The 22,294-nt window shown below is 42.3% G+C and overlaps 1 protein-coding gene across 3 annotated transcripts in view; it reads right to left on the bottom strand.

The window, feature by feature from the left end:
• KIDINS220 (kinase D interacting substrate 220) overlaps window positions 1–22,294 on the bottom strand; it is a 180,711-nt gene that overhangs the window by 24,913 nt on the left and 133,504 nt on the right. Inside the window, exons 23-26 of one of the 3 annotated variants that reach the window (XM_040348643.1) lie at window positions 8,088–8,266; window positions 4,922–5,145; window positions 3,130–3,243; window positions 925–981 (exon numbers count right to left, since the gene is read on the bottom strand). In XM_040348643.1, the coding sequence (XP_040204577.1) occupies window positions 925–981; window positions 3,130–3,243; window positions 4,922–5,145; window positions 8,088–8,266 (574 nt within the window). The remainder of the gene's footprint in view (window positions 1–924; window positions 982–3,129; window positions 3,244–4,921; window positions 5,146–8,087; window positions 8,267–22,294) is intronic. The other 2 variants (XM_040348644.1, XM_040348645.1) reach the window with 2 other exon arrangements.

The raw sequence follows: 22,294 nt of genomic DNA, 5'->3' as shown, positions 1-22,294 counted from the left end.
AAAATAAAGACAGGTTACTGGCCAAGCAGAAAAGATTCCCTAGGCCCAAATAACTTGTTCATACAAGTTTGTTCCACCAACCAGATCACAGAGCCTGTGTGTCAGAGTACCTTTACAACGAACACCGAAGTGATCTGCAGATCTAAAATTTCTGAAAGAACTCTAGTATCTGGGAAAATAGAAAAAATGATTTGGTTGTTGGAACAGTATTTCTTTCAGACACCAATAGCAATGGTCCACTGCCTTTCTGTAAGGTCCTAAAGCAGAACTCCATCTACAATAAATATCACACAGGGGTGGCACAGCATTTCATAATATCTAAAATCCAATAGGCAGGACATATATCCCTAGATGCACTGCCAAGTGGCCCAATAAAAACTGCAATGTTTAAATTTTGAGTAAATGAATTTGCCAATATGAAATTCCATAGGAAGATCCCTCTATAGAGAGGGGATTGCAGTATCACTACCTAAGGTGAACTATCGTAAAATGTATAAATACTAAAAGAAAAGTTAAATGGAAAAGCCACCCAACTTATTTTGTATGGAACCTTAAATTTAAAGCCAAAGTCTGCATTTTACATAAACTGATCCATGAAGACAAAAGGGACCCCAGTAGTTTAAACTAGCGAACCTCTCTGGAAATTAGTGTTGGGTGAACAGTATCATAGTTATCTTTTATACGTCATGCCCATAGTATAAACCAGAAAACCATTACACAAAAAAAAAAAAAAAAGAAGAAAACAAAATATATAAAACAATATCACACAAAACACCAATGAGTCACACCATTAGTTTTTAGACTAGTCTACTAGATGTTTATCAACCAGCTGCTGATGTAAGGTTAGTAAGGTATATGTTAAAAGGGACTGATCCTAAAGCAATGGGATGCCACCACACAGCACCACACAAGTGCATGTTTTACCAGAGGGGAGTGTGTGGGAGTAGACAGATTCTCAGCGGCATCTTCTTCAATAATTTCCTAAGCAACACAACAATGTGTACAGTGTGAAAAAGTTCCCCAGGAAATACAGTTCTGTGATGGGATGAGTCAAGAATTTATCAAAGAGCTCCCAATGTTAGGGTGGAACACGTTATAGAAACAGCACCTACACATTTACTATCGAACAACATATAGAGACACAACTATTGTAAACACAGAGCCGCATATGACCCTTTTTTGGTCCGCACCAGAATTGGATCACATGGGTGTTCACACCCATGCCATCTGATTCATGTTCGAACCAACAGTTTGCATTGCAATATGCAAACTGATTTGGGGGTGTCACTAACTTTATATTGACACACCCAGCAGTTTGCATAGTGCAGTGTGAACTGCCTTGCGAGTCAGGGGCGATGCGGGAGCCCGCAGTGTATTTGCATGGTTCCCGCATCGCACTAGTGTGAACAGAGTGCATATGTCACCCAAAACTTGCTTCTCATGTGGCCAGCAGACCGATATACCCATGTCACATGCAAACCAGGCTGTGTCAAGTAACTTGCAATGCCTGCTTGCCACCCTCTTATAATCCCCAATACACTATGCTTACAACATTGTGTTGAGATAGAGAGAGGAAAGCAAAATGCTAGTGTTACATTTATGCAGCATACACACAGCAACCTAAACGCAAGATTGCACCTGGAGCCTATGTGCAGATGCCAGCATAGTTTTGTTTGCACACAAGATCAGTACAGCAAAAAGTGTAAGCACCAAAAAGCATAGTATATTGTTTTTAAAGCAGAGTTTCGCCCAAAAGTGGAAGCTCTGCTTATCTTACACTTCCCCATTTGACACCTTTGGGAGGGGGGGGGGAGGGGGGAAAAGTACCAGTCTGACAGGTACCTGTCCCCACTTCTGTCGGACCTTGCCATAGCAAGCCAAGTCAAAAGTTCAGCCCCTGCCACCGGTCATGTGCAGTAGGGAATCTGCTGTGAAGCTGCAAGGCTTCACTGCCTGTTTCCCTTACAGGCTATGGTGGTGGCAGCACCTGAGAGAGACAATGGAAACATCGGCTGGGGTGCCAACATAGCTGGATTCCAGAACAGGCAAGTGTCCTTGTATTAAAAGTCAGTAGCTACAGTATGTGTAGCTGCTGACATTAAAATGTGTTCGGTAGGGGGGCTGGAGCGCTGCTTTAATGCTATAAGCCAGAAATGGCTAACCTTGGCAACCCAGATGTTTTGGGACTACATTTCCCATGATGCTCATGCACTCTGCAGCGTACTCGAGCATCATGGGAAATGTAATTCCAAAACATTTGGTTTTCCATCACGGCTACAAATGATATCAAACAATGCTTTGGGATGTTAGGAACAAATGCTTGAACAAAGCTTTGTTGCTTCACCCAGGTCATTTTTTTTTTTTAACTAAGGTTATTGCAAGGTAGTGTTAGAGCATGCAAATTGCACTGTTCTTTGTCACCCTGGTATTAAACCCACTTAAAAAAAAAAAAGAAAAAAAAGAAGACGACAGGTAGGGCTTTTATGACACAAGAGACAGTACTGGTCTGTCATCTGTAATGTACACTAAGCCACACATGTGGGATCAGTGAATGCACAGTACTGGATGGCACATTATGATAGGCAAGTCTACCATAATGTGCTAGCACATTATGGCATGAACCTACAGAGGGTATAATTAAAAAGAAATATGATTGCGCAGAGTTTACTACTGCTTTAAAGCCCTGAACTGAGCACTTCGTTCTTGTTTCCATGGGCTACAATTCCCCCCTACTTCTACTAGGTGCTGGCCTCAGAAAGTTCCAGGAGGAGAAACTTCAAAACCAAGTGGATGCTGAGGGGAGAAAACGTGAGTGGCAGTTACACAACAAACGTAACCTGCTCTACTAAATGGTTATATGTCCTCCTTTAGATGGCTTCCTCGCCAGTCTGCAAGAAATAGGTTAACATATATGGTGGAATCTGCACCAGATGCAAAAACAAACGCACAGTCAGTAGAAGAGAGATGAGCAAATATAAAGCATCTTTCTAATACTAAATACATCTAACCAGCCTTTCGGCACAAAGACAGTAAGAATAGTTAGTAACAGCACTCTGCCTATTACAACCAGACATGGGTAACGGCTTCTGGTTAGTTTCATGTGACCTTTCTAAGCGTCTACATACTTACTAGGCCATTGGTTTGATCTCTGGACAGACTGTGTTTTACAGGTGGGCGTGACATGGGATGTTGGGGGTGGCCAAAGTAATACTTTGGCAGGTAAACATGAGGTGCAAAGAACGGCTATGGAAAAGAAAAACAAAACATGCAGGAATAAAAAAACAAAAAGGACAAAACTTAAAGCATGGAATAAAAGAAAATGATAACAAATGAAGCTTAATGTGAAGAATAGATATCACTGAAAATGTGGAATTATAAAAACGTACATTTCTAAAAAAATTAAATCCATGTTATTTCAGGTCTTGGATTACAACATTGGGGTGTTTTTAAAAGTAACTTAAGTCAAAACTTTTTTTTTTTTTTTTCATTTTGCAAAGAGTAAGTGAGAGTTACCCCTTATAACCCCCCCCCCCCCCCCTTGTCAGTTTTGTTTTTGCCATCTGTGTGACATTGGGAGGATTTCCCTCCACTTCCTGTCCCATAGTTAAAAACAGGAAGCGAGGGAATCCCAGGGTGTCACCAGGTCAGCAGAACCAATGACCCCGTTGGAAGATTTCTCCTGTTAATGTTTTGATGTCAACTCAATATATTTGGGTTTTTATTTTACTTTTTATGATAATGGTCAACAGGACAAATAGAGAGGGCGAATCTCCCCAACAGAGTTCTAATCCCTCTCCTCTCTTTTTTTTCTTCATTTTCGAAAAAGGATTTGCGTTTTGTTACACTTTAAGGGCCAGATTCACAAAGAGATACGACGGTGTATCTACAGATACACCATCGTATCTCTGACTTACACTGGTCCTATCTATGCGCCTGATTCATAGAATCAGTTACGCATAGATAGGGCTTAGATCCGACAGTGTTACAATGTCGGATCTTATTTTCGATTTAAAAATGGCGCCGGGGGCGTTCCCGCTGATTTACCTTGAATAATATGTAAATCAGCGATACGCAAATTCACGAACGTGCACGGACCCGACGCAGTCATCTTACAACGTTTCCGTAGAGGTTTTCCCGTCGTATACTTACCCCTGCTTTTATCAGGCGCAGCCAATGTTAAGTATAGCCGGCGTTCCCGCGTCGAATTTGAATTTTCTAACGTCGTTTGCGTACGCCGATTCACAAACACGTGCGTCACAAGTCACGCTCACGTCGAAACCACTGACGTCCTAGTGACGTCAGTGGGAGCAATGCACGCCTGGAAATTCCCCGGACGGCACATGCGCATTTAAATCGGCGCGGGAACGTGCCCGATTTAAATAGTACACTCCCCCTAGCCGCGGAATTTGAATTCCGCCGGGGGATTTAGGATCCGCCGCCGCAAGTTTGGAGGTAAGTGGTTTGTGAATTAGCCACTTGCCTCTCAAACTTGCGGGAGCGGATCTTAAATCACGTAGATCGAGCGGATCTATAGATCCGCTGATCTACGTGAATCTGGCCCTAAGATTTTAAAGCGGTTTCCTACTTTAAACAGACGCTCCCTTGAGGAAACATGAAGGAATCTATTTTTTACATAGCATGTTTCTCTAGGGCCATATCAAATCTTAGATTTACAGTAGAGTATAGAATGGTCTTACAAACAAAAAAAAAACCATAAAAACATTCTAGACATGATGCATTTAATCTTTTAAACACTTTATTGCTGTGGGTTTTCAATACAATGTGGCAAGGGGCATAAAAAAATAAAATAAAAAATACTATGATCAAATTTATCGACAGAAGCAGTACCTTGCAGGTGTGCTGCAATTTTCATATAGATCAGTCTTCTCACAAGAAAAAGTACAGTGAAGGGCACACTTACCCTATTGTAAAAAGGATGCTGTGGACCAGTCATACCACTATAGTAGCTGCTGGGGGGCTGTGGGGAAACAACGCCACCAGGAAAGGGACCGTTAAATGAAGAGGAGGAGCAGACAGATGGTGGCTGGCTGAAAACAGAGGTTGCCCTGGGTGGAGCTTCCTGCAAGGGTAATGAAGGGTAGGGGAAACCTCCAATGTTCATCTGATCTCTGGCTGCACGCACATCTGAAACAGGAGCATCACACATCGACTTTAGTACAGTGCAAGCAGGGCACAGACTATGGCAGAGAAACAGTGAATGCCATCACCCATCATACACAAATGCCCAACATCAAACTTAAGCTGTCAAAGTGCAAAACACATTAAAAGAAGTGCAATTTTAAACAAAGTACAATAGAACTCTGTAAGCTCTTTCAGTGTGAATCGCAGTTAGTTCTTCCTGTGTAAATTCTTTCTGCTGGACCACAGAACTTCACCTTCCTGCCCCTCTCTACATACATAACTTTAAAAGCGGAAGTAAACCCATCACAATCTAAGTTTCAAAAAACAGTTACATTCCTGGCAAGTGCCAGGAATGTATGTTGGGGATCCGGGCCAACTGCCCCCCATCCCTGGGGTATACAAGTGGAGACTGAAGTCCCATCCACTACCACAGGAACTCTCTCTCCTGCTAGTTGAGAGCAGAGGCCTGTGGCGCTCTGTTGCCAGCTCTTCTGCTGGGGATTCCACACCATCTGCTCTGGCTAACTGTTGGGGAGGGAAAATGGCTGCTTCTCGGGGGGCACCGAGATGCCAATGCGCGAGCCTGGCGGCCCGCGATGTCCGCCAGGCACCCGTGATCGGCGGTTACATAGACAAGGACGTGGAACTGTGTGTGTAAACACACAGATCCACGTCCTGTCAGGGAGAGAGGAGAGCGATGCTGTGTCCCTTGTACATAGGGACACAGATCGGTCACCTCCCCCAGTCAGTCCCCTCCCCCTACAGTTAGAACACTCACTAGGCTACACATTTAACCCCTTCCTCGCCCCCTAGTGTTAACCCCTTCCCTGCCAGTCACATTTATACAGTAATTAGTGCATATTTATAGCATTGATAGCTGTATAAATGTGAATGGTGCCAAAAATGTGTCAAAAGTGTCCGATGTGTCCGCCATAATGTCGCAGTCCCAATAAAAATCGCAGATCGCCACCATTACTAGTAGAAAAAAAAATTCTGTCCCCTATTTTGTAGGCGCTATAACTTTTGGGCAAACCAGTCGCTTAAAGCGATTTTTTTTAACCAAAAATATGTAGAAGAATACGTATCGGCCTAAACGGAGGAAAAAAAAAATTGGGATATTTATTATAGCAACAAGTAAAAAATAGTGTTTTTTTTCAAAATTGTTGCTCTTTTGTTGTTAATAGCGCAAAAAATTAAAACCGCAGAGGTGATCAAATACCACCAAAAGAAAGCTCTATTTGTGGGAAAAAAGGATGTCAATTTTATTTGGGAGTCACGTGCGCAATTGTCAGTTAAAGCGACGCAGTGCCGGAAGCTGAAATTTCGCCTGGGCAGAAGGGGGGTATATGTGCCCAGTAAGCAAGTGGTTAATGTGGTTGTAAAGGCAGAAGGTGAAAAACCTTCTGCATGCAACTCCCCTAACCCCCCTAAATACATAGCCGAGACCGATCTTGATGCAGTGATGTGCATGAAGGCTCTTATGGACCCATAAAGTGGGGCTTGGGAGTGAGCATGCATAAGCAGCTTACTATGGGGGCACTCGGTGGAGGAGAAAAGGGGATGTGGAGCCCAAAAGGTCAGCAAGGGACCCCAGACAATGAACATTGGAGCTGCTCTGTGCAAAACCATTGCACAGAGCATGTATGACATGTTTATTTTAATAAAATTAAAAATAAAGCTTTACACTTTAAAGGACCAAGGCAGAATTCAACTCTCAACTTAAAAGTATAACTTTTTTTTGTAAATATTGAATACCCTATGTTGGATACATTGTGTACATCTGTATGTTCGTCCACGCTTCTCCCTAGCTATATACCCCTTTTCTTTGGTCTCCCTAATCGTCAGGTTAAGTTTGGGAACTGCCCAAGAAACACCCACCAAAACGCCTACTAAGTCAATCCCTTTCCATGTGCTTATGGGAAATTTAGTATTCCCTATGTGGGGAATAAGTTGAAAATGTGACCCAGGGCACAGAAACCTCCCATCAGCACTGGAGGATATGAAACAAGTGCACCATGACAACGCAATGATTTACGTCACTTACTTCTTGCAAAGTAAGTGTCCAATCACTAAAATCAATGCAGTAGGGTTTATTAGGGAAATAAGTTGGAAGCTGTGAGTAAGAGGAGAGATCAATCCTGGAGTTTGGCTTTATGCAGACACCCCTCTCTCCACCCTGACTTTGCAATACAGTATTATAAAAGATCAAACTACAAACACATTACAGTATTATGCTCAGCAACAAGAATGCAGCTTCTAACGCAATTGATAATGGCAGTTTACTGCAGGTTGGATTTCACAAGTTAAGTACCGTATTTATCGGCGTATACCGCGCACTTTTTTGCCCTGAAAATCAGGGCAAAATCGTGGGTGTGCGATATACGCCGATACCCGCTTTCCCGCGCCGAGTTTGAATACTGCGCCGGCATATACCGAGCGCAGTACACTCGTGTATAGTCGGGCAGGCTCGGCTCCTCGTGTATAGTCGGGCAGGCTCGGCTCCTCTCGCGCTCACGTCCTGAACGTACAAGACGTGAGCGCGAGAGTAGCCGAGCCTGCCCGACTATACACGAGTGTACTGCGCTCGGTATATGCCGGCGCAGTATTCAAACTCGGCGCGGGAAAGCGGGTATCGAGCGGGGAGGATGCCGCAGAAGGACGCCGGACCCGACGAAGAGGACACCCGAAGCCGCAGACGGACGCCAGACCCGACGAGGCAGCCGATGGACGCCGCACAAGACACCAAAACTAAGTACTATAATCTTTTTTCCACAGGAATGCGGGTCCACTTTAGGGGTGCGCGCTGTACGCCGGAGCGCGCAATACCCCGATAAATACGGTACTTTTGTAAATGAAAAATACAAAAACCTAAAGATCAGTTTCACAGAAAACAGCAGGCAGTTCGGCTAAACTGAATTATTTTCTGTAGTCGAGGTTACACTTACCTGCAATAATCTCCCTGAGTTTTGGATCCAAATTTACTGTACATGGCAAAAAGGTCTTGACATCTCGTGACACAAGAACAGGTGTCCTAGATGAAAGGAAAACTTCAAAATTTCTTATGTCAGCATCGATCTCCAGAAGTGGTTCCACATCTTTTGTTGTCGGGATATTTTTAGAAATTCTAAAAAGAGAAAAAGAAAATGTAAGGTATAGTACAACTGGTATAAAGAGAAGACTCTCCATAAGAAGATGTGACTTTAATGTACATTGTAGGCAGGCAAGTGAAGGCCTCACCCCTACAGAGTGTATAAAGCCCACCATGGCCACTGCTGATGGAAACCATGGTGGAGAGTACTGCTTAAGCTTACTGGGTCTTGTCCGCTACCGATGAACAGCAAGTGAAGCAAAATAATGAAGGCCAAAAATGACTTCTAGAGAGCACCCAAGTGCAATTATGTAGACCAAGGTTATTAGAAGACAAGAATGAAATATCATCAATGTCAAGAGAATTCCAGTGGAAGGCATATTTTCCCAACACAAACCTTACAAAGACGGGACTACACCAGACAGAGAAACCAAAATGCAGAATAAACCTATAGTCATTAATGACAAATTAAGTATGTTCCAACAAACTTGGAAGTATATTGCGAAACAGATACTTGAGTGATTATACGCTTATATAAAGATAATAATCCTTCAGCTTCTCAAACAGGGGCAAGGAAAAGGAAAGACCGATTAATTAACCCCTCCTTGTAAGAGTGAAGAACAGAACTGAGAAAACACTTTCATATCTTGAACAAGGTGAAGATGTCATTAAAAAATGTGACCAGGGGCTAGAGAGATTCTTTAACGCTTAGTTCTTTGAAGTCAACCAAAAGGTTAATCATTTCTTATTTTAATAGAGTCAGCATAAATATAGTTTATAGTGTACAGATTGAAAATAATGGAACTAATAGTTTCCAAAATCTGCAATATCAACATGTAAAACCAGAAACAATAGAAATGAAAAAAAAAAAAATACTCTGAGTTTATGAGCAATAAACTGTACTGTTTATGACTCAACCAGTAAATTCAACTTTAACTACCAAGCAATAACACATCTACCAAAGGGAGCAAAAATATATTGCTGAAAAAAAAATGTGCAAAGCAAGCAGTCCACTTGTGCTGATTCTACCCAATTCACATTGTTATTGCACCAGGGTCACTTAATATAGTTTGGGAAAAAAACAGCCTATTAAGAAGAAGCTTCAAAATGAGTGACAAAAAAAATTAAATTCTAGGACGTAGCAGATGTACTGGTAATTGCAATTCTGCAGTACAGAATGATTCATAGTAGACATAGATGTATTTATTTATATTAATTATAAAACATAGGTAAAAAAAAAAAAAAGTCAAGACCAACTTTAGCCAAAACTTTTTTAAATAAATGTAAATCCACATTACTAAAAATTATAATATACAGGTAAATACAATTTTTTATTTAAAAAAAAAATATTCTGTAGCTTTCATTAAAGTGAAATTAAACCTAAAGAAACACGAATAGGTAGGATTGTCACGACAGTCTCCTGTGTCAGTACCCCTTTTCCCTGCCCTCTGTGCATGCGCAGCTCAATGTACATTTTACAGCATGGCTTTGAGCAGTAACAACGTGACTCCTGTGCTCATGTTCGCAGATGACATCATCCTGGCCCATTCAGAGCCTGAAGAATTAGACCCCGGAAAAAAGACTGGGAGAAGCTTGAAAGTGCCAGTGACCGACTGGAAAACTGACAGTGCAGCGTTGGAGGGGATGGTTTCCCAGATAAGTCTGCCATAATGTTCTAATATGCGGTGGCTAAAAGCTCCCAATGACCAGTTTTCGAACTACATTTTTGCAAAAGTTTAACTCTGCTTTAAGAATGCCTGGTGAGTCTGTTATAAGAGTAGAGTACTTTAACACTTTCTGTTATAAGGTGACAATGCCCTGTCCCCGTCTCCCAACTGTACTCCTGCATTGCCACCCTGGCATGGCCCACTATTATCACCATCATGAAACCTGCCCTGAGAAATCCTATGCAGCCACTAATTGCATGAGGACAGAAGTAGCTACATGAAGATTGCAGGAGATCCTTGGCACCGAGATGCAACAACGGATGCATCAAATATTTATGTGCTTTAGATAATGAAATGTGATAAACCAAAGGGTCATCAACTGGCGGCCAGCAGCTGCTAAATTTCTGGTCCATCAGTGCCCGTGATTATTTCAAAGGCACCTGACCCGTGGACAAGTGGTTGTCTGTTTAAAAATGTGCAAAAGTGTCTGTGTTCTAGAATAAAAATTTGGCTATATACATCATTAAGAGCGCTGCTCGGGGCTCAGGTGACTCGCCGTCTCCCCTCCTGATGGATGTCATTCTGGGCCCGTTCGCTGCAATTGTCAGACGAGGAAAAGAGGCGGTGGATCAAGTGAGCGTTGCTTTTAATGAGGTATATAGCTGCGTTTTTATTATACAACACAGACACTTTTGCAGATTACATTTTAAAACAAAGTGAACAATAGGAATACAGTCCACAGCCACCTCTGTACCCCCCCACACACAGCCACCCCTGTACTCCCCCCCCCCCCCGTACACAGCCACCTCTGTACCCCCCCCCCATCCACAGCCACCCCTGTACTCCCCCCCCCCCCCCCCGTACACAGCTACCTTTGTACCCCCCCATCCACAGCAGCCACCTCTGTACTCCCACCTCATACAAAGTCACCTCTGTATCCCCTCGTACACAGCCACCTCTCTACTCTACCCCCCCCCCCCCAATAAGTATCTACCTCTGTATCATCCCCCATACACAGCCACCTCTGTATCCCCCCCTGTCTACAGCCACGACTGTGCCCCCCTCCATCTACAGCCACCTCTGTACCCCCACGTTACCCCCCATCTTTTATTAGCAGGAGAATGCGGCCCTCCAGGCATTCACATACATTGAATAGGGCCCTTAGGTGGAAAAAGGTTGCTGACCCCTGTGATAGATTCAATTTTTTTTACAAATAAATATCTGAAAAGTGTGGCGTACATTTGCATTTAGCCTCAGAGTCAATACTTTGTAGAACCACCTTTCACTGCAATTACAGCTGCAAGTCTTTTTTTGGGATGTCTGTACGAGCTTTGCACATCTACAGAGTGAAATTTTTGCAGATTATTCTTAGAAAAATAGCTCAAGCTCTGTCAGATTGGATGGAGAGCGTCTAAAAAGCAATTTTCAAGTCTTGCCACACAGATTCTCAATTAGATTTAGGTCTAGACTTTGACTGGGGCATTTTAACACATGAATATTCTTTGATCTAAACCATTTCTGTGTAGCTCTGGCTTCATGTTTAGGGTGTTTTCCTGTTGGAGGGTGAACCTCTGCCTCAGTCCCAAGTATTTTGCAGACTAATGCCGCGTACACACGACCATTTTTAATGGTCTAGAAAAAACAATGTTTTTTTTTCAACCGATTCTTGTTAAGCCTGCCTTGCCTACACACGATCGTGAAAAAAATGCTTGCGCAAAGTGCGGTGACGTACAACACGTACAACGACACTATAAAGGGGAAGTTCCATTCAGATGGCGCCGCCCTTGCGGCGGCTTTTGCGAATTTAGTTTTAGTAAAAGTTTGGTGAGAGACGATTCGCGCTTTTCAGTCTTCGTGCTTTTCAGTCTGTTACAGCGTGACGAATGTGCTATCTCCATTACGAACGCTAGTTTTACCAGAACGAGCGCTCCCGTCTCATAACTTGCTTCTGAGCATGCGTGCTTTTTTCACATCTTTAAAGCCTACACACGACCATTTTTTTTTACGACGTGAAAAACAACTGAAAAAAGAGAGCATGTTCTAAATTTTTAATGCCCATTTTTCACATCATTAAAAATGCTCTGGAGCCCACACCAAAAAAAAATTTCACATCATGAAAAACGGTCGTGTGTACGCGGCATAAGATTTTCTTCCAAGATTGCCCTGTATTTGGATCCATCCATCTTCCCATCAACTCTGACCAGCTTCCCTGTCCCTGCTGAAGAAAAGCATTCCCACAACATGATGCTGCCACCACAATGTTTCACGGTGGGGATGGTGTGTTCAGGGTGATGTGCAGTGTTCGTTTTCCACCACACAAAGTTTTGCTTTTAGACCCCTTTCACACTGGGGCGTTTTTGCGTTAAAGCGCCTGAAAGAATCTGCATCTGCAATCCCAATGTGAAAACCCGAGTGCTTTCACACTAAAGCGCCTGAAATGGTCTACGATTGCCACTACAATTCTGCAGGTACAAAGAGTACGAGTCCTGAAAGAAAGAAAATGTACTATTTTTTCCACACACCATGTGCTTCATTTTACTGAGATGTACAGGTAGAAGTTAGTGGAAAATAACCCGCCTCTATGTAATGTCATCAATTTCGGAAAGTGCACTGCTCTGTGGAGCTTCCAATTCTAAAGTGTAAAATAGGTGCCCAGGGCAATATTTGGATAAGGTAAGGAATCTGTCTTTCAATATACGTAATGAGATCACAGAGTAGCTTACACACTATTTGCCTGCCATCTGTGTGACTCACGTTCATGTTTCCTACAGCACTATTTAGAAGCAGAGACAGCAATGAGTGAAACCAACATCTCTAGCCAGGACCATAACCATTAGCAACCTCCTGAGAGTGTTTCCTTATATTGCCCACACAATCTCTTTAGCCGAAGTGGACTAATAGACAATATTTTCTGTTCTTCAGCAGTGCATACAATTCAGGAGAGATAAGACGTGAATGGTGGGAATGAAAACCTCAGCTGACAAGTCACATGAAGTGTATTAGCTTTCCTCTAATACCCATTCTGCTAAAACCTGTTAGTACAAAGCTTTTATTATATGTACAGTAGAGCCATTGTTTATGAGGGGAAACTGAACAGACTGGAAGAGACTGAGGTCTTAACAGTCCATAGAAATAAAATGCCATACAAAAGGAAAACATATACTTAATGTCATGATGGGATACATTTCATTGTAAACACTTTTTTCCACACCTATGATAACAGTAAGGTACTTTTACAATTTTAATCCAAGTCAAGTCACTGAAAGAGCAAAAGCACCCAAAAGTCAAACTTTAAATCGCAATCTTGGTAATGTAGCGATCCCATACTAAATAATCTTGCTCAATTGAGTAGCCTAGGCTTCCCCCTGATAAAGTGAAAGGTTTGACCTGCACTTCCCCTGAAGATGTTCCAATGGACTGCTAAAATGTTCCACAATGAAAACGGTAAGGGAGGTTCTAAAAGAATGAAGCCAGTGCTGAGCTTGTCAATTTGTGTACGAAACCAGACAACCCTTGTCGTTGGTTGTCGTGGGTCTGCGGGAGGGGAGCTTATCGGAATCCGGGAGCCCCCTTTAATAAGTTGGGCCCCCAGACGCCGGCCCCCCACCCTAGGTGAATGAGTACCCCTACCCTTTCACCTGGCGGAAAACAAATGTAAAAAACACCACAAGGTTTTTAAAGTAATTAGTCAGCTCCGGGGGGGTTCTGCCGGGGCCCCCCCTCTCTTCTTTAGCTTTTACGAGGGGGGGCCCTGCTTCTGCCGCAGGGCGCCCCCCTGCCCGAAAGCACCTACCTCCCCATGTTGAGGGCATGCAGCCTGGCACGGTTAAGGAGGGCGCTCGCTCGCCCCCACCCACTTTCCAGACCGGCCAGGCTGCTGCTCGGATATAGGACCTATATGGATTTTGGAGGACCCCCACGCCGTTTTTTCGGTGTACGGGGTTCCCCTTAAAATCCATAGCAGGCCCAAGGGCCTGATATGCTCCTGGAGGGGGAACCCATGCCTTTTTTTTATTTGAAATTTGGCGTGGAGGTCCCCCTCAAGATCCATACCAAATGCAGCTGACACAGTGCACTGCGGTTACCTGTGTTTATGTGCCGATAGCTGCGGGACTTCACAGCTGGATGCATTCAGTTCTATTTTTTCTATCAAATATAGTGAAACAGTGCAGCGCAAAATTATTAAAATAATACAAAATAGAAATGGTCCATATGTGAATAAGTGAAGGAGAAATCCTATTTTTTCTATCCGCACAAAACCGTGGATAACAAAACCGCAGGTAACCGTAGTGTGTGAAGGGTGTGCTTCTAGCTGCGGTAAAATCCGCAGCTAAAAGCACCATTCTATCCGTCCGTGTGAAAGGGGCCTAATGGTCTTTTTTCTTAGATGTGTGTAAATATGATCAAATTATGTAAATAATTATCAATGTAAAGATTATAAAATCTTGGTGTTTTATAGTTTGTAATTGTATATGTACAAGTGTTTTGCTTTATAGTTTGTAATTGTATATGTACAAGTGTTTTGCTTTAGAGCCGGTTCACACTGGGGCAGCACGACTTGCCGAGCGACTCAGCAAGGCGATCTGCCCACGACTTCAGAGGCGACTTGCAAAATGACTTCTGTATTGAAGTCAATGCAAGTCGCCCTGAAGTCGTCCCAAAATAGTACAGGAAACTTTTTCTAAGTCGGAGCGACTTGAGCCGCTCCTATTAGAACGGTTCCATTGTACAGAACGGAGCGCGACTTGTCAGGCGGCTAAGTCGCCTGACGAGTCGCGCCTGTGTGAACCGGCTCTTACTGTTTTGTTTTTTTAAATCCATCAATCACAGAATTATTAAAACAATTACATTTTTTTTGGAGCATATAAGGTGATTCATTTGAACTGAACTACAAATCAAGTACAACTGACAACACTGTAAAATTAGATATGCACAGTCATATGAAAAAATAAGCAGACCCCATGGAACGAGTTCACTTTAACATTTGAATTGAATACATACAATGCCTACAAAATAATGGGATATACAGTGGATATAAAAAGTCTACACACCCCTGTGTGATGTAAAAAAAAAAAAAAAAAAAAAAAAAAGACAAAAATAATTTCAGAACTTTCCACCTTTAATGTGACCTATAATCTTTTAGGGGGGGTTGTGTAAAATAAAAAAATTAAAAATAATGTGGTTGCATAAGTGTGCATGACTGGGGATGGAGCAGTGTTCAGAATGAAGCAATTACATTCAAACTCATGTTAAAATAGGAGTCATTGCACACCTGCCATCATTTAAAGTGCCTCTGAATAACCCCAAATATAGTTCAGCTGTTCTAGTAGGTCTTTCCTGACATTTTCTTATTCGCATCCTATAGCATAAACCATGATCCGCAAAGAGCTTCCAAAGCATCGGAGGGATCTCACTGTTAAAAGTTATCAGTCAGGAGAAAGGTACAAAAGAATTTCCAAGGCATTAGATATACCATGGAACACAGTGAAGACAGTCATCAAGTGGAGAAAATATGGCACAACAGTGACATTACCAAGAACTGGACGTCCCTACAAACTTGATAAAAAGACAAGACGAAAACTGGTCAGGGAGGCTGCCAAGAGGCCTACAGCAACATTAACTACCGGCTCCTGTACATTTACGTTGGCAGAATGGCACGGCTGGTTAAAGCAACGAATATTTACTTCACTTTGAAATTCCCCCCTGTGCGGACGCACGTGCCCCTGCCGCGAGCTCCTTAACCGTGCCTGTGGGACCCGTGGACTCGATGTCTGCCGTTGTCCCGTGATCGGGGCACAGAGCTGCAGAACGGGGAGAGGCAAGTTTAAACGAGCCTCTCCCCGTTCTGCCTATTGAAACTGTCACTGATCATCTGCTCCCTCTCATTGGGAGCAGTGATCAGTGACGTGTCACTTGTAGCCACGCCCCCTAAAAGTTAGAATCACTCCCTAGGACACACTTAAACACCTTCACTGCCAGTGTCATTTTCACAGTAATCATTGCATTTTCATAGCACTGATCGCTGTAAAAATGACAATGGTCCCAAAAATTTGTCAAAAGCGTCCGATATGTCCGCCATAAAGTCGCAGTCCCGGGAAAAAAAAAAAAAAAAAAAAAGCAGATCGCCGCCATTACTAGTAAAAAAAAAAAATGCCATAAAACTACCCCTATTTTTTAGATGCTATAAGTATTGCGCAAATCAATATACGCTTATTGCGTTTTTTTTTACCAAGATTATGTAGACTACATATCGGCCTGAACTGTAGGAAATTTTTTTTTTTTTTATAGCTCTATTTTTGTTTATAGCGCAAAAAAAAAAAAAAAAATACGCAGAGGCGATCAAATACCACCAAAAGAAAGCTCTATTTATGGGAAAAAAGGACATCAATTTTGCCACGTCGCACGACCACACAATTGTCAGTTAAAGTGACATCAGTTATATCTACTAAGACTATGATATACATAAGGAATAATTCCTTCCTGATTTTAATGTATTGTTAATATTTCAATGGAAAAAAAAAAGACTAAAGAATGATTAAAAAAAAAAAAAAAAAAAAAGTGACGCAGTGGCGAATTACAAAAAGTGCTCTGGTCTTTGACCAGCAAAATGGTCCGGGGCTAAAGTGGTTAAAATAGCTGCAGGAAGATCTGGCAAGTACTGGCTGTGTGGTACATGCGACAACAATATTCTGTATTCGTCATATGTCTGGACTATGGGGTAGAGTGGCAAGACGGAAGCCTTTTCTTAAGAACATCCACGCCCGGCTAAATTATGCAAAAACACATCTGAAGTTTCCCAAAAGCATGTGGGAAAATGTGTTATGGTCTGATGAAACCAAGGTTGAACTTTTTAGCCATAATTCCAAAAGATACGTTTGCCACAAAAACAACACTGCACATCACCAAAAGAACACCATACCCACCATGAAGCATGGTGGTGGCAGCATTATGCTTTGGGGCCATTTTTCTTTAGCTGGAACAGGGGCATTAGTCAATGTAGAGGGAATTATGAACAGTTCCAAATGCCAGTGAATATTGGCACAAAACCTTCAGGCTTCTCTAGAAAGCTGAAAATGAAGAGGAACTTCATCGTACAGCATGACAACGACCCAAAGTATACTTTCAAAATCAACAAAGGACTGGCTTCACCAGGAGACTTAAAGTTTTGGAATGGCCCAGCCAGACTCCAGACCTGAATCCGATTGGAAATTTGTGCGGTGATATGAAGAGGGCTGTGCACAGGAGATGCCCTCGCAATCTGACAGACTTGAACAGTAGGTAAATATTGTCAAGACTAGACGTGCTATACCCAAAAAGACTGAGTGCTGTAATAAAATCAAAAAGGTGCTTCAACAAAGTATTAGTTCAAGGATGTGCACACTTATGCAACCATATTTTAGTTTTTATTTTCTACTTCCCTCCACCAAAAAGCTTTCAGTTTTTTGCCCAACTAAGTTTTACAGTTTATAGGTCACATAAAAAAAAAAAGGTGGCAAAAACTCTGAAATAATTTATCTTTGTCTCATTTTTCTTCATGATGACAATGGCACTACATAGAATCTCACAAGCCAGCGGTCAACCCTACTCACATTTTTAGAGCCAGGATCTGGAAGATCATCAACATTGTTCGGATCCACCCGGCTGCCTGACAGCTGACTCCGCCTCTCAGAGCACAGGTGAGAATCAAAGCCACCTGTGCCAATCAACTCTTCTTCCTGGCATCTCACTGAGATCTGAAGAAGCAGAGCAGTGACTAGCAGTTACTGCTCTGAACAGACCAAGAACCAAGTAGTCAACTGTCACATGATCGCTCAGTGGTTTGTCTTAGAGCTGTGGGAAACCTGCAGCATACAGCGGAGTATGAATGGATATTTGAAAAAAATATATTATATAAAAATATATATATATCTCACTACCCCCGAAGGAGCTGCTGGTTTGTTCTGGGTGGCATGTTACCTCTATTCCTTCGCCATCCAGGGTACTTGATTAGAGCTGAAAAAGAGTTCAATGTCCACACGTTGCACTTCTTTTTCTATGCTTTATTTACCAAACGTGGTAAAAGAATAAAAAGTGGCTTGAAGAGGTGGAAGGGTAATAGGTAGTAGGTTCAGGTGTATAACTTTTGATCAGAAGCACTCCTGCTCCCAGCCATGCAGCCTTCATCACCACTCTAGCCAGAGTGGGTATTGTGCATCTGGATAGGCCTCTCTCACTAACCTAGCAGCCAGGGTGTCACACGGAACTTGGTAAAGTCTCTGCCACAGACCTTCCCAAAAGTGGAGATATATTTGGTTCAGAATCCTCTCAGCATAGGATTAAGCACCCGGATCTCTTCTTGAAATAGATTCTTGTGAACGGACAGGCGACCTTCACTTGGACTCTCAGTATTAGTGCGCTCTTCAATGAAGTTCAAGACCTCTCCTGAGCGTACCAGCCTTCTGCTCGGTGCTCTCCAGAATAGGTGCTTCATTAAGTGGCTTCCTCCCTCTAGGACGATCAACGAGGCGATCAACTCCCACTGACTGCCGAGGAAAAACCTCCAATACACCTTGAATCGACTGCTGCCACCCTTGGCCTGGGGTGGTACAAACACCCCAGACAACAATAAGGGTCACTCACAGTACAGCCACGGCTGGAACAGAAGCCCAAATTTGGCAAAACAATACAGTCATAGGTAATTAAATCTGACTACCCTCTAAATTTAAGGCAGCGCCAGCTATAAAAGTAGCAGGCCGCTACATATACATACATATATATATATATATATATATATATATATATATATATATATATATATATATATATATACACACACACACACACACACACACACACAATATTATATATACACATATATATATATATATATATATATATATATATATATATATATATACACACAGTGAGGGAAAATAAGTATTTGAACACCCTGCTATTTTGCAAGTTCTCCCACTTGGAAATCATGGAGGGGTCTGAAATTGTTATTGTAGGTGCATGTCCACTGTGAGAGACATAATCAAAAAAAAAATCCAGAAATCACAATGTATGATTTTTTTAACTATTTATTTGTATGATACAGCTGCAAATAAGTATTTGAACACCTGAGAAAATCAATGTTAATATTTGGTACAGTAGCCTTTGTTTGCAATTACAGAGGTCAAACGTTTCTTGTAGTTTTTCACCAGGTTTGCACACACTGGAGGAGGGATTTTGGCCCACTCCTCCACACAGATCTTCTCTAGATCAGTCAGGTTTCTGGGCTGTCGCTGAGAAACACAGAGTTTGAGCTCCCTCCAAAGATTCTCTATTGGGTTTAGGTCTGGAGACTGGCTAGGCCACGCCAGAACCTTGATATGCTTCTTACAGAGCCACTCCTTGGTTATCCTGGCGGTGTGCTTCGGGTCATTGTCATGTTGGAAGACCCAGCCTCGACCCATCTTCAAAGCTCTAACTGAGGGAAGGAGGTTGTTGCCCAAAATCTCGCAATACATGGCCCCGGTCATCCTCTCCTTAATACAGTGCAGTCGCCCTGTCCCATGTGCAGAAAAACACCCCCAAAGCATGATGCTACCACCCCCATGCTTCACAGTAGGGATGGTGTTCTTGGGATGGTACTCATCATTCTTCTTCCTCCAAACACGGTTAGTGGAATTATGACCAAAAAGTTCTATTTTGGTCTCATCTGACCACATGACTTTCTCCCATGACTCCTCTGGATCATCCAAATGGTCATTGGCAAACTTAAGACGGGCCTTGACATGTGCTGGTTTAAGCAGGGGAACCTTCCGTGCCATGCATGATTTCAAACCATGACGTCTTAGTGTATTACCAACAGTAACCTTGGAAACGGTGGTCCCAGCTCTTTTCAGGTCATTGACCAGCTCCTCCCGTGTAGTCCTGGGCTGATTTCTCACCTTTCTTAGGATCATTGAGACCCCACGAGGTGAGATTTTGCATGGAGCTCCAGTCCGAGGGAGATTGACAGTTATGTTTAGCTTCTTCCATTTTCTAATGATTGCTCCAACAGTGGACCTTTTTTCAGCAAGCTGCTTGGCAATTTCCCCGTAGCCCTTTCCAGCCTTGTGGAGGTGTACAATTTTGTCTCTAGTGTCTTTGGACAGCTCTTTGGTCTTGGCCATGTTAGTAGTTGGATTCTTACTGATTGTATGGGGTGGACAGGTGTCTTTATGCAGCTAATGACCTCAAACAGGTGCATCTAATTTAGGATAATAAATGGAGTGGAGGTGGACATTTTAAAGGCAGACTAACAGGTCTTTGAGGGTCAGAATTCTAGCTGATAGACAGGTGTTCAAATACTTATTTGCAGCTGTATCATACAAATAAATAGTTAAAAAATCATAAATTGTGATTTCTGGATTTTTTTTTTTGGATTATGTCTCTCAGTGGACATGCACCTACGATGACAATTTCAGACCCCTCCATGATTTCCAAGTGGGAGAACTTGTAAAATAGCAGGGTGTTCAAATACTTATTTTCCTCAATATATATATATATATATATATATATATATATATATATATATATATATATATATATATATATATATATATATATATATATACATATACATATACACACACACACACATACATACACATACACATATACATACATACATACATACATACACAAACCCATACATCTAAATTTAAAAAGGCAGGAGTGTGGCGTGTATTTGTATTCAGCCCCTGAGTCAATCATTTGTAGAACAACCTTTCGTTGGAATTACAGCTGCAGGTCATTTTGGGGAAGCTGCAAGTGTTTTTGGCTCTACCAGCTATGCACATCTAGGAAAGAGTAACATTTTTGCACATTCTTCTTTGCAAAATAACTCAAGCTCTGTTAGATTGGATGGCGAGCGTCTGAACAGCAATTTTCAAGTCTTGCTGCAGATTGGCAATTGGATTTAAGTCTGGACATTGACTGGGCCATTCTAACACATGAACATGCTTTGATCTATACCATTCCATTGTAGCTCTGGCTGTATGTTTAGGGTTGTTGTCCTGCTGGAAGGTGAACCCCCACCTCTGTCTCAAGTCTTTTGCAGACTAACAGGTTTTCTTCCAAGATTGCCTCATATTTGGCTCCATCCATCTTCCCATCAATGCTGAAGAAAAGCATCCCCACAATATGATGCTACCACCACCACATTTCACAGTGGGGTTGGGGTGTTCAGGGTGATGCACAGTGTTAGTTTTCTGCCACACAAAAAGTTTTGCTTTTAGGCCAAAAAGTAAATGTGTCTGATCTGACCAGAGCACCTTGTTCCACGTGTTTGCTGTGTCCCCCCATATGGCTTCTCACAAAACTGCAAACAGGACTTTCTTATGCCTTGCTTTCAACAGGCCACATTTGTGGAGTGCATGACCAATAGTTGTCCTGTGAACAGATTCTCCCAGCTGAGCAGTAGATCGCTGTAGCTCCTCCAGAGTCACCATGGGCCTCTTGGCTGTTTCTCTAACGCACTCCTTGCCAAGCCTGCCAGTTTAGGTGGACGGCCAAATCTTGGTAGGTTTTCAATTATGCCACAGCCTTTCTATTTTTGGCTGATGGATTGAACAGTGCTCCGTGAGATGTTCAAAGCTTGAGATATATTTTTTTTTTTTATAACCTAACCCTGCTTTAGACTACTTTCAAACTGGGGCCGCACCGTTGTTGCGGCACGTCTCAACCGCTAGCGGGGTGCTTTTAACCCCTGCTAGCGGCCAAAGAAATCACTGACCTGTCTGGTGTGTTCCTTGGCCTTCATGATGCCGTTTGTTCACCAAGGTCCTCCAATAAACCTCCGAGGGCTTCACAGAACAGCTGTATTTATATTGAGATTCAATTACAAACAGGTGCACTGTATTTACTAATTGGGTGACTTCTGAAGGCAATTGGTTCCACTAGGTTTTAGTCAGAGGTAAAAGGGGGCTGAATACAAATGCATGGCACGCTTTCGGCTATTTGTCCAACAATAAGTAAAAAATTAAAACCATTTATCATTTTCCTTCCACTAGACAATTATGTGCCACTTTGTGTTGTTCTATCACATAAAATATATTTACGGTTTTGGTTGTAACATGACAAAAAGTGCAAAATTTCAAAAGGGGTCTAAATACCTTTTCAAGGCACTGTATATTAGGAGAAGGGTCACCCAGCTATAAGCAACTGGCAGGAAGGGTTTTTTTCATCTATAGTTGATAGCAACCATCCAATGTTTATGGGAAAGCCCAAGTGTGCATTTAAGGAATAAAATTAAATGGCACAAAATTTGAAAAGCTTGCTCGATTATGCTCATAATACTTAGTGCCAGAACTGACTTGTATTTGGCAATGTCTTCCTCTTCCACTGCTGTAACGTAACCTCTCATTTGAACAGAACACTTACATTTTTT

Source organism: Rana temporaria, chromosome 4, assembly GCF_905171775.1.
Source record: "Rana temporaria chromosome 4, aRanTem1.1, whole genome shotgun sequence".
NCBI classification, from domain to species: Eukaryota; Metazoa; Chordata; class Amphibia; order Anura; family Ranidae; genus Rana; species Rana temporaria.
Note: the sequence above shows the minus strand (reverse complement) of the source record. Positions and strands in the feature narration are given on the sequence as shown.